This window comes from Giraffa tippelskirchi, chromosome 5 (assembly GCF_054371585.1).
Source record: "Giraffa tippelskirchi isolate mGirTip1 chromosome 5, T2T-mGirTip1v1.2.pri, whole genome shotgun sequence".
NCBI classification, from domain to species: Eukaryota; Metazoa; Chordata; class Mammalia; order Artiodactyla; family Giraffidae; genus Giraffa; species Giraffa tippelskirchi.
The window spans coordinates 1,255,134-1,269,652 of NC_137279.1; the positions used below are offsets into that span (position 1 = coordinate 1,255,134).

Below are 14,519 nucleotides of genomic sequence, written 5' to 3' on the forward strand. Positions count from 1 at the left end.
TCAGATGCAGAGAGAGGGTGGTTTATTATAATCCTGATGCTTCAGGGTCTTTTCCAATGAGAAGAGCCGACTCAATGGACGTGAGTCTGAGGAAGCTCCAGGAGTTGGTGATGGACAGGAAAGCCTGGCGTGCTGCAGTCCATGGGGTCGCAAAGAGTCGGACACGACTGAGTGACTGAACTGAACTGAACGGATGCTTCAGGGCAGTGGGAATAATTCTCCTGGTGCTGGTTAAAACTGTAGGTTCTGAAGTCACATAGACGCAGGCTTCCATCACTAGCTAGCCTCTGACCTTGAGCACGTCTCTGAACCCTCCATGATAAGTACCTCGTCTGAAAAATAGGAATAAAACAGTGGTGCTTTATGGGCTCTTTGTCAGGATTGAAATAATTTATGCAAGTTTTTGGCTTGATTCTTGGCAAATCATAAATGCTTCGCAAATCTTAGCTATCATATGCGGCCCGCTGTATAAAACCCTCAGAAATGGGTGCTGTCCACAGGAGTTTGCTCTCAGCTTGGCATTAAAGGCTCTCACCTGCTTTCAGGCCTCACCTGCCTCCACTTGCCCTCTGGCATTTGGGCCTCAATGAACTTGCTGAGTTCTCCAACATGAACTTCTCTTCCGTCCTTCAGGCCTTTGTACACGCCAATCTTTAAGTCGCATCACCCACTCTGTCATTCTCTGCCAGAAGATCCAAGCAACTTACAATGCCCAGTTCTGGTTTTGGCTTTGGACCAAGACAATCCTAGGTTCATACTCAGGCTCTGCCAGCCACTGACCAGCTGTGTGACTTCCTACATATCCTGAATCCCAGACTCAGGATTATCATAAGGATTCAATTACACCATGATCATCATCAAATCCCTTATGATTATACAGTGGAAGTGACAAATAGATTCAAGGGATTAGATCTGATAAAGTGCCTGAAGAACTATGAACAGAGGTTCGTGACACTGTACAGGAAGACAGTGATCAAGGCCATCCCCAAGAAAAAGAAACACAAAAAGGCAAAATGGTTGTCTGAGGAGGCCTTACAAATAGCTGAGAAAAGAAGAGAAGCGAAAGGCAAAGGAGAAAAGGAAAGATATACCCATTTGAATGCAGAGTTCCAAAGAATAGCAAGGAGAGATTAGAAAGCCTTCCTCAGTGATCACTGCAAAGAAACAGAGGAAAACAATAGAATGGGAAAGACTAGAGATTAGAGATACCAAGGGAACATTTCATGCAAGGATGGGCACAATGAAGGACAGAAATGGTATGGACCTAACAGAAGCAGAAGATATTAAGAAGAGGTGGCAAGAATACACAGAAAAACTATACAAAAAAGATCTTCAAGACCCAGATAATCACTATGGTGTGATCACTCACCTAGAGCCAGACATCCTGGAATGTGAAGTCAGGTGGGCCTTAGGAAGCATCACTACGAAGCTGGTAGAGGTGATGGAATTCCAGTTGAGCTATTTCAAATCCTCAAAGGTGATGCTGTGAAAGTTCTACACTCCATATGCCAGCAAATTTGGAAAACTCAGCAGTGGCCACAGGACTGGAGAAGGTCAGTTTTCATTTCAATCCCAAAAAAAGGCAATGCCAAAGAATGCTCAAACTACCACACAATTGCACTCATCTCACTCGCTCGCAGAGTAATGCTCAAAATTCTCCAAGCCAGGCTTCAGCAGTATGTGAACCATGAACTTCCAGATGTTCAGGCTGGATTTAGAAAAGGCAGAGGAACCAGAAATCAAATTGCCAACGTCCATTGGATCATCGAAAAAGCAAGAGAATTCCAGAAAAACATCTACTTCTGCTTTATTGACTACGCCAAAGCCTTTGACTGTGCGGATCACAGCTAACTGTGGAAAATTCTTCAAGAGATAGGAATACCTGTCCACCTGACCTTCCTCCTGAGAACTCTGCATGCAGGTCAAGAAGCAAGTTAGAACTGGACATGAAACAACAGACTCCTTCCAAGTCGGGAAAGGAGTACGTCAAGGCTGTATACCGTCACCCTGCTTATTTAACTTATACGCAGAGAGTACATCATGAGAAACACTGGATTGGATGAAGCACAAGCTAGAATCAAAATTGCCGGGAGAAATATCAATAACCTCAGATATGCAGATAACACCAAGCTGTGGCAGAAAGCGAATAACTAAAGAGCCTCTTGATGAAAGTGAAAGAGGTGAGTGAAAAAGTTGACTTAAAACTCAACATTCAGAAAACTAAGATCATGGCATCTGGTTCCATCACTTCATGACAAATAGATGGGGAAACAGTGAGAGACTTTATTTTGGGGGGCTCCAAAATCACTGCAGATGGTGACTGCAGCCTTGAAATTAAAAGACACTTGCTCTTTGGAAGAAAAGTTATGACCAACCTAGACAGCATATTAAAAAGCAGAGACATTACTCTGCCAACAAAGGTCTATCTAGTCAAGGCTATGGTTTTTCCATTAGTCATGTATGGATGTGAGAGCTGGACTGTGAAGAAAGCTGAGCACCAAAGAATTGATACTTTTGAACTTTGGTGTTGGAGAAGCCTCTTGAGAGTCCCTTGGACTGCAAGATCAAACCAGTCCATCCTAAAGGAAATTGGTCCTGAATATTCAATGGAAGGACTGATGCTGAAGCTGAAACTCTATAATACTTTGGCCACCTGATGGGAAGAACTGACTCATTTGAAAAGACCCTGATGCTGGGGAAGACTGAAGCAGGAGAAGGGGAGGACAGAGGATGAGATGGTTGGATGGCATCACCGCCTCGATGGACATGAGTTTGAGTAAACGCTGGGAGTTGGTGATGGACAGGGAGGCCTGGTGTGCTGTAGTCCATGGGGTCGCAGAGTCGGACACAACTGAGCGACTGAACTTAACATTTAACATTTAGCATGGCTGTTAACTAAAAAACGTTCTTCTCTTCCTCTCAGATCTTTTCCAAACCGTTACCATCTGCACCTTGTATCTCTTACATAGTGTTCACCATGTTGTAGTTATTTATCACTGTCTTACTCTAGACTGTGAGTTGTTTGGGGTCTAAGAACAGTGAATCCTCAGGACCTAGCACAGTGCTTGGTACATGGAAGTCGTTAATGTTCGTATATTGAGTGGATGAGGCAGAAACCCATGGAAGACAAGGAATGAGCTTCTGTGTGGGGAGTTCTCTTCCCTGGGGTGCTTCACTCTCTGAGCCCAACAATCCTAAGCAAGATTTTCCTCTTTGGTGGTTAGGTGTCCAAGTGCTCACAGGGCCCAGCACAGACACATGCCAGCTGATCAAGACACATCTGAAGGGGCACCAGAAGCAGTTCAGCACTGGCTCTGCCCTGGGGGGCCCACAGCCGTTCTTTCTGGGGCCCCAGGAGAAGTCATACACAGTTCCATGCAGAAAAACAATGCCAACCTTCCTCCTGTCCTGACACATTGTTCTGTGCCAGTGTGACTAACAGAGGATCTGCAGAGGGAGGGACCCTGCTGTGATGCTGAGAGGGAGTGGACTGGGCCCAGCTGCTGGAACAGGAAAAGGGCGGTCAGGACAGATGGGCCCAGGGAAGTCTGTCCAGGCACCGACCAGTCTGGCCAGGGCTGGTGAGGTCAGGTTACTTTTTAAAGGACCAAGGCTTCTCTTCCAAACAGAAAAACAATACTTTGACTTATTTGCCAAGTACCCTGAAGGATAAACGCAGTGAAGGGCCAAGAGAAGGAAGGAGAGCAGGAGTGGCTAAACCAGGGACACCGTGAGGGCACCTGGGCTCCAGAAGCTTCCCTCTCACTTATATTCTCCTTCATCCTCCTGAGGCTTCTCCAGGGAGACCCGCACTTCTGGCTTTGCTGAGACAGCTGCTGAGAGGAGTGTGGACGTTGGGGACAGCTCATATTTCAGCTAGGGCACAGCCACACTGAGGTTCAGTGGAAGGACCTGAAGGAAATTCTACGCTGAGAAACCCTTCCTCCTCACATTCTCAGCATGAAAAGCCTTGGAAACAAGGATCCCAGACACAACGGCCTCTTAGGTGAACCCCAGGGCCTGAGCCCCGTTTATTTGCACAAGCCAGAGGTTTCTGCCGCAGCAGCAGTCTCAGACCGGGGGGCACCCCCTCCCTCCAGCCTCGGCAGGTCCAGAGCGAGAAAGACACCAAACACAGTTCAGATCCCTTTCTCTGAGGCCCGAGGAGACCATTTCCTCTATTCCTGTTGTCTCTGAAAGATAAAGTCTGTAAGTCTGCACCCACCACCCCCATACACAGTCTGCTATGGGTTAAGCACCAAATATTAAATGAAACCCATTGAACAGGTTGTTCTTTCACACAAACACAAGGACGACTGTGATGCCATCAAGGAACAAGCCAGTCTGGAACAAGTGTGCAAGCTTCCTTCTGACTCATGGAAGAGTCTGCTCCAGGAGCCTGACCTGCATGTCATCACAGGGAAACTGGGGGCCTTCCAGGGGTAGACTCGGCCTTGGCCTCTTCCATGGCTATAGGGATGTTGTTCCTGCAGGGACCATCCAGACCTTAGCTCTGAGTAAGGCAAATAGGCTGATACTGTTGGGAAGGGCGTCTACGGCTTATGGCCTTTGGGTGCTGACTGGGGGCAAGGGCCAGCCACAGGGCCAGGGGAGTGCGGGGAAGCTCAGTAGGTGAAGCGCATCTTTAGCGAGTAGCCCAGTTTGTCCAGGTTGGGGTGGCAGGCCAGCTGCACCATCGGGGGTGGCCCGCAGAGCAGCAGCAGCACGTCCTCCCCAGGAGCGGGCAGGTGCTCCCGGATCATGTCCGCGGAGACGAAGCCCTTGCTGTAGGCCCAACCTGCACAGGGAGAGGAGAGCGCCACCTTCCAGAGCCGCGCTGGCCGCGGGGGGGCAGTGTGGGCAGGGGGAGGGTGCTCCGGCTCAGCTCCCGGGAAGGCCTCCAGGTGCAGCAGTACCTGATGGTCAGCGGGCCAGCCAGCCCTGCCACCCCCGGTCACCAGGAACCACAGGGAAGGGTCCAGGGGAGCACCGTGTCCGTGCACACGGAGGCTGGCAGCGTCAGGGGGTTTCACTGAGACCAGAACCCACGGAAGGGGGGATCCCGATCTGGGACGTCCAGCAATGGGGACGGTACCTTCCGGGGGGTGATCCAGGGTGAACCAGAGCTTAAAGCGGTTGGGGTGTCGGGCCTGCAGCTCCTCCAAGTCCTCTCTTAAGATTATGTCCTTTTCAGTCTGAAATGAAGAGGAGAAGCAAAGTCTTTAGGAACCTTCTCAGATTCCAAAACATAAAAAGTTCTCTGCTGTAACAATTTTCCAACTAGGAAAGAAAAAGAAAGCAGAAGTTCAAGGGTATAGGCAAGGCCGTGAGGGAGTTAGGATGAGGGGAAGGAGAGGGAAGCAGCCTTTATTGACACAGTAAAAGGAAAGAAGATGGACTGTGTAACAGGCAACTCAAGGAGCAAGTCTCTACACTCCGTAAATGTTTTCTCTTTCTCTTTCCTCAGGGGCCAGGGAAGGGGCCTGGCTCAGTGTTCTGTCCTGCTTCCTGTGGGGAGGACCCTCTACCCACAGCAGGGCCCTGGGCAGAGGATGGGCCAGTCTACCCATAGGGACCACCCTCCCCACACAGGAACAATGAAATCCCAGGACTGAGAAAAGCGGAGCAACCTGGTTGGCAAACAGCAGAAAGCACTGGGTAGGATCCTCTGGGTCTTTCAGGACGGCCCGGATCAGCTGCAGCATCGGAGTGATCCCTGTGCACAGATGCCCCACGGTGAGATGCGAGGCCGCCCTTCCCGTCCCTGCCTGTTAGCTGCCCAACCCGATCAGCTTAACTCTGCTCACTCAGCCCTTCACTCTGCTTTCCTTCATGTCCTAATTCTCTGTGCTTCTCCCGTGACTTCACAGCACCGACATTTCTGGACGAATGCGCCCTTTAATCCCAAACTCACTAAATTTCCTATCTAGTAGGTGACTTGGCGTCAGGTGCTCAGTGTTCACATAAGTTCATGTTGTTGAAACAAAAAGTCACAGTGAAAGTTGCTCAGTCGTGTCTGACTCTCTTCAACCCCATGGGCTACAGTCCACGGGATTCTCCAGGACAGAATGCTGGAGTGGGCAGCCCTCATGTTGTTGAAATCCTTCCAAAGAACCAATCCAGGACTCTCCTGAAGTCCCTTGGAGGGTAGGGCTCAATATCCCAGATGGCTGCAAGCACCTACTGACTCAGCGATGAGGGCCCTGGAGCCCTGGACTTGCAGGCTAAGTGCCTGAGCTCTGGAACTGGGCGGAGCTGCACACTGGCCCTGCCTCCGGCCGTGCGGGGAGCATGCAACCTCTCTGAACCTCCGTTTTGTCATCCGTAAAAAGGGCAGGCTCAGACCTACGTCACAGATACATATAAAGAATATAGCACAGTGTGTGACACAGGGAAACGTCCAGTGCTAGTCTTCTTTCTTCCCCACTGTCCTATCCTCGCTTCTTCTCTGCTCTCACCCAAAATTTATTAAATTCATTCAATTTGAGGTCTTGGGAGAGCCCACCTGGTCTTTCTTTCATACTGTCAGTTAAAAATAAATTTTTGGGGGGGTTCTACCTGATTATGATTTTCTTTTGCAGCACCCGGGGAGCTCTAGGCATTGCTGGGGGCCCCCCAGTTTGGCCATGATCACCAAGCCTTCTGAGGGGCCCCAGGAGCCGTCAAGGCCGCAGTCACAATGGAGGGGGGAGGGGGCAGCCTGGGGCCAGGCACCTGTGCCTCCGGCGATCATTCCCAGCCTCCTGGCCACGCGCGCCTCTGGTGGAGCCTTTTTGCTGGGCTGGATGTTAAACTTCCCTGAGAAGTCGAGTGGAGAGATGGGAGAAAGAACACAGTCAATTCAGCGAAGTAAGAAAACAAATGCAGAGTTGTAAACATGGCCCAGGCCAGTTCAGCAGCTGCTGTGGAATTCGATCCTGGGACGTGGGTGCTGGGCCAGCCCTGACAATGAGACGCTTGCGGGACAATGGGGCCAGGACTGTCTGTCCCGTGTGATGAGCCACAGTGAGTCATTAGCTGCCTCCCGCAGAGGGTCACTCCCTGGTGAGGGCGACAGGCATGGGGCCAGGTGTGAATCGACCTCCCCAGTGGTACAGAGCAGCGCCCAGGCTGCCTAATGCACCCAGCTGTCCCCATGGGCAGGGCGAACATCATCCTTGTCTCTGGCTCTCTACAGCTCGGCCTGAGGGTGACTCTGAGGGAGAGCGGGAGCAGCATGCGTCCATGTTAGTCATCTCCACGGCTGTCACGGCTGCTGAACTGAGCTCGGGCACATGGGGCTGCGGAAGACGCCTTTGTCTAAAACTGGGGCTGGGTTCACAGACGGGGCAGGCGGGCCTCACCCACGTGCCCGCACGCACAGAGCCACACTCCGCAGAGAGGGCCGCGGGCACCGGAGTTGTGGGGGCGGGCCGTTACCTTTTCCGGCGTAAGTGAGCAGCCCACTTGGCCCCCGAAACTCCACCACGTCCCCAATCTTCAGGCTATCGAGGTACTGAGACATCTTCCCCCCCTCAGGAAATTTGGGGTGCACACCCTTCAGATAGACCTGATAAGACAGAACAGAAAGAACTTTATTTGAATGTCCCTGGCTTCTGAGTCCCCTGGTGAGAGAACCTTCCTGAAGCTGGGCAGGGATGACACCAGGGCTCTGTCTTCACATCCACACAGGACGTGCGCCTCCTCCTATCCAACACATCTTGGAAGTTTCTACAAAGCTCAGAGAGAGGAGGATAAGGGCTCCGGGGGCCCCTTCCGACCCTCTTACCTTGATGACAAGATCCACGTAGCCCTGGTCCTCATCGCTGGTGACGGGAGTGTACGGCCTGATGACCAGGCTGCCATCAATCCGGGCAGAGAGGTAGACATGTTTGCCTGGGGACCACGTGCAGAGCTGCATGTGGACCGGCTGCACTCCTGCTACCTTTCAAAACACTCTGGGAGGTTTGAGAGGAGAAAGCATCTTGCTCCCTACTGGGGTCCCCGTGAGCTACCAGGCAGGGAGGATTCAACCCTTTGGGGCCCCAGCTGGACCCCTCAAAAGCTGCCCTCTGCAGAAACTCTTATCAGCGACTGCCAGGACCTTAGTGGAGAGCTGAGGGTCTGGGCAACGGGGAGAAGGGCAGAGTTTGCTCAGGAGCGGTATTTGCTCAAATCCTGCGGGAAGGAGGGGGGAGTGTTGAGTGCTGAAGACGTCTGGGGGCACCGAAGCCACGCCCAGAGCACCTCACAGCCTGGAGGGCCTGCAGCCTGGTGGGGAAAGGGGGACAGAGTGCGGTGCAGGAGACCCCAGGAGGGTAGCCACCCTGTCAGGACACCAGGGGAAGAAGCCCATGCCACCCTTCTTACCCACAGGCAGCCCCAGAACGTGGTGAGCCGTGGGCAGGGCAAAGCGGAACCTCTTGGTGTTGTGGTTCACGGTCTGGAGGACGGATGACAAGCGTCTCACCAGGCAGGTCTGGTGCGGCCAAGGCTCCCGGGCACCCCCGCCACGGTCTAGCGGAGCTCCGGCCCCGCCCCTACTCCACAACTCACCGTCTTGTCTAGCAGTCGCAGCAGGTATTTCTCATTGGGGTCCAGGAGCGTGACGGGCGGCCGGCGGGACTTCCGCACCAGGTAGGCGCCCAAAGCCACGCCGAGCAGCGTCAGCAGCCCCACGCCCAGGGAGGCCAGCAAGACCGGGCTCTGCGGGCAGAGGGGGCAGCGTGACCGCCGCGCTGGGGAAGAGCCCAGGGCGCGGGCGGGGGCGGGCCCCGGCAGCCTGCGCCCCGAGAGGGCTAGCCCGGACTTCAGCCCAGGGGCCAGCCGAGGCCCGGGGGCAGCCTGGGTGGGGCCCCCAGCCCGAGCGTGCGGCCCCGGGACCCCGGCATCCGGGGCGGACGTGAAGCCCTGCCGGGCGGGGCCGGCAGCGACAGCCCCTGGTCCGGGCCTGAGTGCTGGGTCCCTGAGGGGGCGGAGTCCCCCGGCGCGGGGTACGGAGCGAGGGTCTTACCGGCTGCAGCCCCATGACGAGAGCCGCGGGGCCCGCCGCGCAGCCGGCCGCCGGATCCCACAATGCGCCGCGGGAAGGGAGGGGGCGGCGTGGGCGGGCAGGTGGGCGGGGGCGCGAGGGGCGGGGTCTGGAATGGAGCTGCCTGGGGCGGGGCCAATGGGCGGGGCCAGCCGGCGCCCCACCCCGTTCCCCCCGGACCCGGAGCCCTACCCCGAGGGGCTGCCGCTCCAGCCCCTCCTCGCCAACCTTCGGTCCGTGGCCCCTTGGACCGCTCCGGCTCCAACAGGCAGAGTTCTGTCAAACGTAGACACACCCCCCGCGGGAGCTGGAAATCTCAAGCGTGCGGATGCTCAGCGAGAGACAGGTTCAAAATAGAGCTGTAGGGCCTGCCAGTAACTAACGGTTGTGTAGTCACCTTGGTTTCTCAACGGGCAGAATTTCAACCGGAGGATCCACAGCCTGGCCGAGTCTCCTCAGGAATGACGGGGGCAACTTCGTTGTCTGCTTGCCTGACTGGTTTTGCTCGCAAGGCCAGGCCCTCAGGCCATCGGGCTCATTCAGGAGCTCACTTTGGGTCCAGGTCAAGATTCTCCAGCTTCCCGAGGGGCTCAGTGGTAAAGAATCGCCTGCCAGTGCAGGAGATGCAGGTTCCATCCCTGGGCCAGGAGGATGCCCCGGAGGAGGAAATGGCAACCCACTCCAGTATTTTTGCCTGGAAAATTCCATGGACAGAGGATCCTGGTGGACTGCAGTCCATGGGGCCACAAAGGAATTGGACAGGATTGAGCACAAGCTTCTTACCTGGATCTTGGTTCTCCTGCCTCCAGGACCGAAGACCTGGCTTTGGGGGTAGACTGGACTGAATCAGAACCTGGACAACTTACTCAGCCTCTCTGTGCTTCCTGTCTACAGATGGATGTGTGCTATTGTCTGTCTAGTTCATAGGTTGATGTGAGACCTAAGTGAGATGTGTAATGTACTTAGCGTGTGCCCTGTCACAGAGCAGAGCTCTCAACAAGCGTCAGCTGCTGCAGTGACTCAGCAGACAGTACTGATGCTCGGACAGCTGAGCTCTGCTGGCAGCAGAAGCCTGGGACAGCAGTCAGACACAGATGCTGAGAGCCTGGAGCACACATTGGCCAGGATGGCCATTCTCTCTAATACGCAGTTCCCAACCAGAATGGCATTTGCCCTGGATTTCTCCCGAGGCCTGATTCCTTGGCTTGTAGATGCCCACCTTCTCACCGTGTCTTCACATGGTCTTTCCTCTGTATGGGTCTGAGTTGGCACCCTTTTTCTGTTTGGTCAGACAGTAACTATTCAGTGGCATACCGTCTGTGTAGCGACTCTCCTACTTTGCTGCTGTAGCATGAAAGCAGCCATAGATAATACATAAATGAATGAAAGTCACTGCTTTCTAGTGAACTTTTATTTATAAAAACAGATAGTCGATCCTCATCCAGCATTACCAGAACCCCTCAGATGAACTGATACTCAACCCCTTCCAGACCCCACAGAAAAGCGCTCAGAGACCTGTTCTGGTGGAGGCAGGGGGCAGGGGTGGCGGCCAGACTCTCCAGTCTGGAGCTGGACACAGAGAGACACTCCCAAGTGACCCAAAGGACACCAGCTCAGGTGATGAGCACTGACCTCCAGGCTCTCCACCAGATAAGTCACCGGATTCCTGCCCATCCCCCGCCACCCCGCCCCTCAGAACGGCCTTCACTAGACTGGACAGTGGGTGGTGAAGCTCCAGGCTCAGAAGAGCTCCCTAACTCCATCCTCCTGAGATGACCTCGTTTCTCTGTCAAAGCCCTCATACTGTCAGCGACTCTGAAGGACACTGATTGTCTCTGTGACCCATTGATTTTCCTCTTAGGTGACTCTGCTGGGCTTCTCCTTTGAGCAGAATGAGTGGTGGGAGAAGCTTCCGTAGTCGGTAAGACTTGGCTATCAGCCTCAAATGACGTGGAGGTGACTGCTGGTTTTGCCGTCCTTTAGGAATTTGTATTAATGGGATCATACAGTATGTGTTCTTTTGTATCTAACTTCTTTTTTGCATTGTGATTGTGAGATTTATCTGTATTGTTGTGATCATAGTTTATTCACTTTCGTTGCTGATTAGTGTTCTGTTGTATGATTAGATCAAATTTATCAATATCTACCTGTTCTACTATGGATGTCCATTTGGGTGGCCTCCAATCTGGGGCCTTTACAAATGATGCTCCTATATACATTGTCCTCCATGTCTTCTGGGGCACAGGCACTTGGATTTCTGTTGAGTGTGTACCTAGGAATGGAATTGCCCCATCGTTAGGTGCACGGTGTTAGATGCAGTGGATTCTGCAGACAGTTTTCTAAAGCAGTTGTGGTGGTTTGCCCTTCCACTAGTAGAGACGAGAATTCTTGCTTCTCTACACCGGAGGCTGACAAACAGTTTGTCTAAAGAGCCAGACAGTAAATGTTCTAGATTTTGTGAACTACAGAGTATCCGTCACTGCTATTCAACTCTGACCTTGCAGCATGAAAGGAGTCCTAGGCGGCGTCTAGAAAAGTGATTATGGCCGAGCCCCGATACAGCTGTATTGGTGAAGCAGTCCGTGGACTGTGTTTGGTCCACACACAGAGGGTTGGCTGCAGTTTACCAACCCTTGTTCTACATTCTTTCCAATGTGCGGTACTTCTTAACTTCAGACGTTTTGATGTTTATTTGCAATTCTTCGAGGAAAAGTGAGAGGACCTCCTTGTGAAACACTTCCTCATTTGCAGGGTTCCTTGTTGAGGTTTTCGGCCCATGGAGTTGCCTGTCTTTTTCTCATTAATTTCTACTAGTACTTTATATATTTCTGGGTGGATATTCTTTGTCTGTTACATGTTAACAATACTCCCATTGTGTAGCTTGCCTTTTCTTTGTCTTTATGATGCATCTTCATATGCTGTTAAATTTGGCCTATATTGAAGACATCTTTCCTTATATATTCATTGTTTTTTTTTGTTTCTTCTATTTTTACTAAATTCTTATGATGGATGCTTACCTTTTTAATTTTGTCTCGTTTATTTTATTTATTAGTCTCACTTATTTTCACTTAAGACTGTAAATTTCCTTCTGGAACAGGATTAACCGCATGACCCAGGTTTTCCTATTAGTAATTCCATTATGATTCAGCTCTAAATGTATTCTAGCTTCCATAATGATTTTTCTTTAGCTTATGAATTATTTAGAAACATGTGTTTATTTTAAAAATATGGGTTTAAAAATCTTTCTTTTTGTCATTAATTTAGAAACCAGGTGGGTTAGAAGCTAATTGTGTTGCCAGGACCTTGGAGCGTCTCTTCAGTTCTTTGGGACTTGCTGAGCTGCTGCCAGCTGTTTTCATGCATGTTTCTGGTTTTCTGTGTTAAATGTGTAGTTCTTGGTGTTGTGGCTTAGTTGATTGTCTCCTGTATCTTGAAATCCTGGGCGATCCCGTCCTTTGCCCACTGCTCGCACCCCACTCCACCTACTATCACAGACACTGAATTCCCTCAGGGCGAAACCAGCTTAAGTCGTTGTTTACCTGTCGAGAGTCCTATTTTTGTTTAATTATTTGGTCTCTGAGAATTTTATCTATTGTTTTCATCCCAGTAATCACCAACTCAATGGACATGAGTTTGAGCAAGCTCCGGGAGTTGGTGATGGACAGGGAAGCCTGGTGTGCTGCGGTCCGTGGGGTCACAAAGAGTCAGACACGACTGAGCGACTGAACTGGACTGAATACACATAGCAGCAGCTTTTAAGTGTTACATACAGTATATTTAGTTCTTTTATTTTGTTGAGAAAGTTTATGTATGTATTTATTTTTGGCTGTGCTGGGTCTTTGTGGCTGCATTCAGGCTTTCCGCAGCTGCCGTGAGCAGGGCTACTCCGGTCGTGGCGTTTCTCGTTGCGGTGGCGCCCCTCGTTGCGGTGGCGCCCCTCATTGCGGCGGCGCCCCTCGTTGTGAGCACAGGTTTCAGTAGTTGTGGCGCACGGGCTTAGTTGCCCCTAGGCAGTGAGATCTTCCCGGACCAGGGATCAAACCTGTGTCCCCTGATTTTTAACCACTGGATCACCAGGGAGGCCCTGTCTAAGATAAGGGTTCATAGTCAGACAAACTGCCAGTAGCAAAATCTTCGGTAGTTTCTTTATTTGTGATTACACTAAATAGAAATGTATAGATATTTTTTCATAAATTAATAAATTCTGTATTGAAAATATTGTAATGAAGCCTGAGTATTTTCATTTAATGGTTGTGTCTTGAAGATCTTTTCAAGTCATACTTTAAAGTTTTTTTTTTATAATAGCAATCGTGTACTTTGAAACTTATTTCAGACAACTTGAAAAGTTGAACAAAATACATATAGCATCTGATTGAAAGCAATAGCAAGATATCAAGGTAAAGAAGAATTGTCAGGCTAATGCAAAAAGGTTTCTGTCAGCTGAAAAAGGCCTTATCAAACTTTCAAATGGAAATTCACCCAAAGACTTTGCGTTCATTTTACTGGTCAACACATATTGCAAGGAACATGGTATTTTTCAATCTTTTTTAGGTGTATGGCTCACTGGTAAAGAATCCCCCTGCCAATGCAGGAGATGCAGGTTTGATCCTTGGGTCAGGGAAGATCCCCTGGAGAAGGAAATGGCAACCCATTCCAGCCTTCTTGCCTGGAGAGTCCCGTGGACAGAAGAGCCTGGCGGGCTGCAGCCCGCAGTCGCAAAGAGTCGGACGCGACTGAGTCACTGAGCGCGCGCACGGCCTTCCGTGGCGGTTTCTGTTTCTAATGAAGGTGGGCGAATAAATATCCCGGGGGAGGCAACTGGCTATATTTAAACACTGTTTTTAAAAAGTTAACTTCAGGGAAAATTTCGAAACCCCCTCAAAACCTTACAAAACCCTTTCATTTATGTTTTTACTGGGCTTCATCAATTTCGTTCATCAAATGAAAGAGAACTGGTACCTATGTTGCATTTAATTTTAATTATTGATTTTTGCATTAAGTTCTTTGTTTGTGTCACTCATGTTTGGTTCATATTATTTACACTAACCTTGAGTCTGTACCCAAATATTTCCTGAATAGATACAGGCAGGAATGTGTAATTCTGACTCCTTATTTTTCAATGGGAATAGAAAGATTTCTAAGTTACATACTGTTTCTTTCCTCTAGAAGGTTATAGCTGCTGATTCAGCTATTCATAACTTTATGAGGCAGATAGGGGACATTTCAATGCTCTGGTGAAAGTAAACTGCCCTCTCCTTAGAAAAATGCATGTATGTAAACGCAGTTCTAGCAGATTCATGAATGCTTGACGCGTCCATTCTTGGACGCTTGAATACGTGAAGAGTCCCAGCTAAGCAGACTTTCCTCCGGCAAGGTCTTAACCTTGACACGTTAGAGGTTTGGGTCTTCCTGTAGTGTATATGTGTTCCCCTCCTCCGACCCCAGAACTCACACATTGAGATCCTAACCCTCAAGGGGATGGCATTGGGAGGTGGAGCCGTTGGGAGGT

General features: G+C 50.9%; 1 protein-coding gene across 3 annotated transcripts; it reads right to left on the reverse strand.

Annotated features, from left to right (window-relative positions):
• Positions 1-5: 5 nt before the first annotated feature.
• Positions 6-9,063, reverse strand: CYB5R1 (cytochrome b5 reductase 1). Of its 3 annotated transcripts, XM_081487481.1 has the most exons (10): positions 8,993-9,063; positions 8,536-8,685; positions 8,350-8,422; positions 7,769-7,875; positions 7,420-7,549; positions 6,715-6,798; positions 6,181-6,345; positions 5,631-5,716; positions 5,096-5,195; positions 4,003-4,798 (listed from the first exon to the last, which is right to left on the reverse strand). In XM_081487481.1, the coding sequence occupies exons 1-10, from the start codon at positions 9,005-9,007 to the stop codon at positions 4,626-4,628; spliced, it is 1,083 nt and encodes a 360-aa protein (XP_081343607.1). In that variant the 5' UTR covers positions 9,008-9,063; the 3' UTR covers positions 4,003-4,625. The 3 variants fall into 3 exon arrangements, with proteins under 3 accessions (XP_081343609.1, XP_081343607.1, XP_081343608.1); XM_081487483.1 differs by lacking the exons at positions 4,003-4,798; positions 6,181-6,345 and adding an exon at positions 6-332; XM_081487482.1 differs by lacking the exon at positions 6,181-6,345.
• Between the last annotated feature and the right edge of the window lie 5,456 nt (positions 9,064-14,519).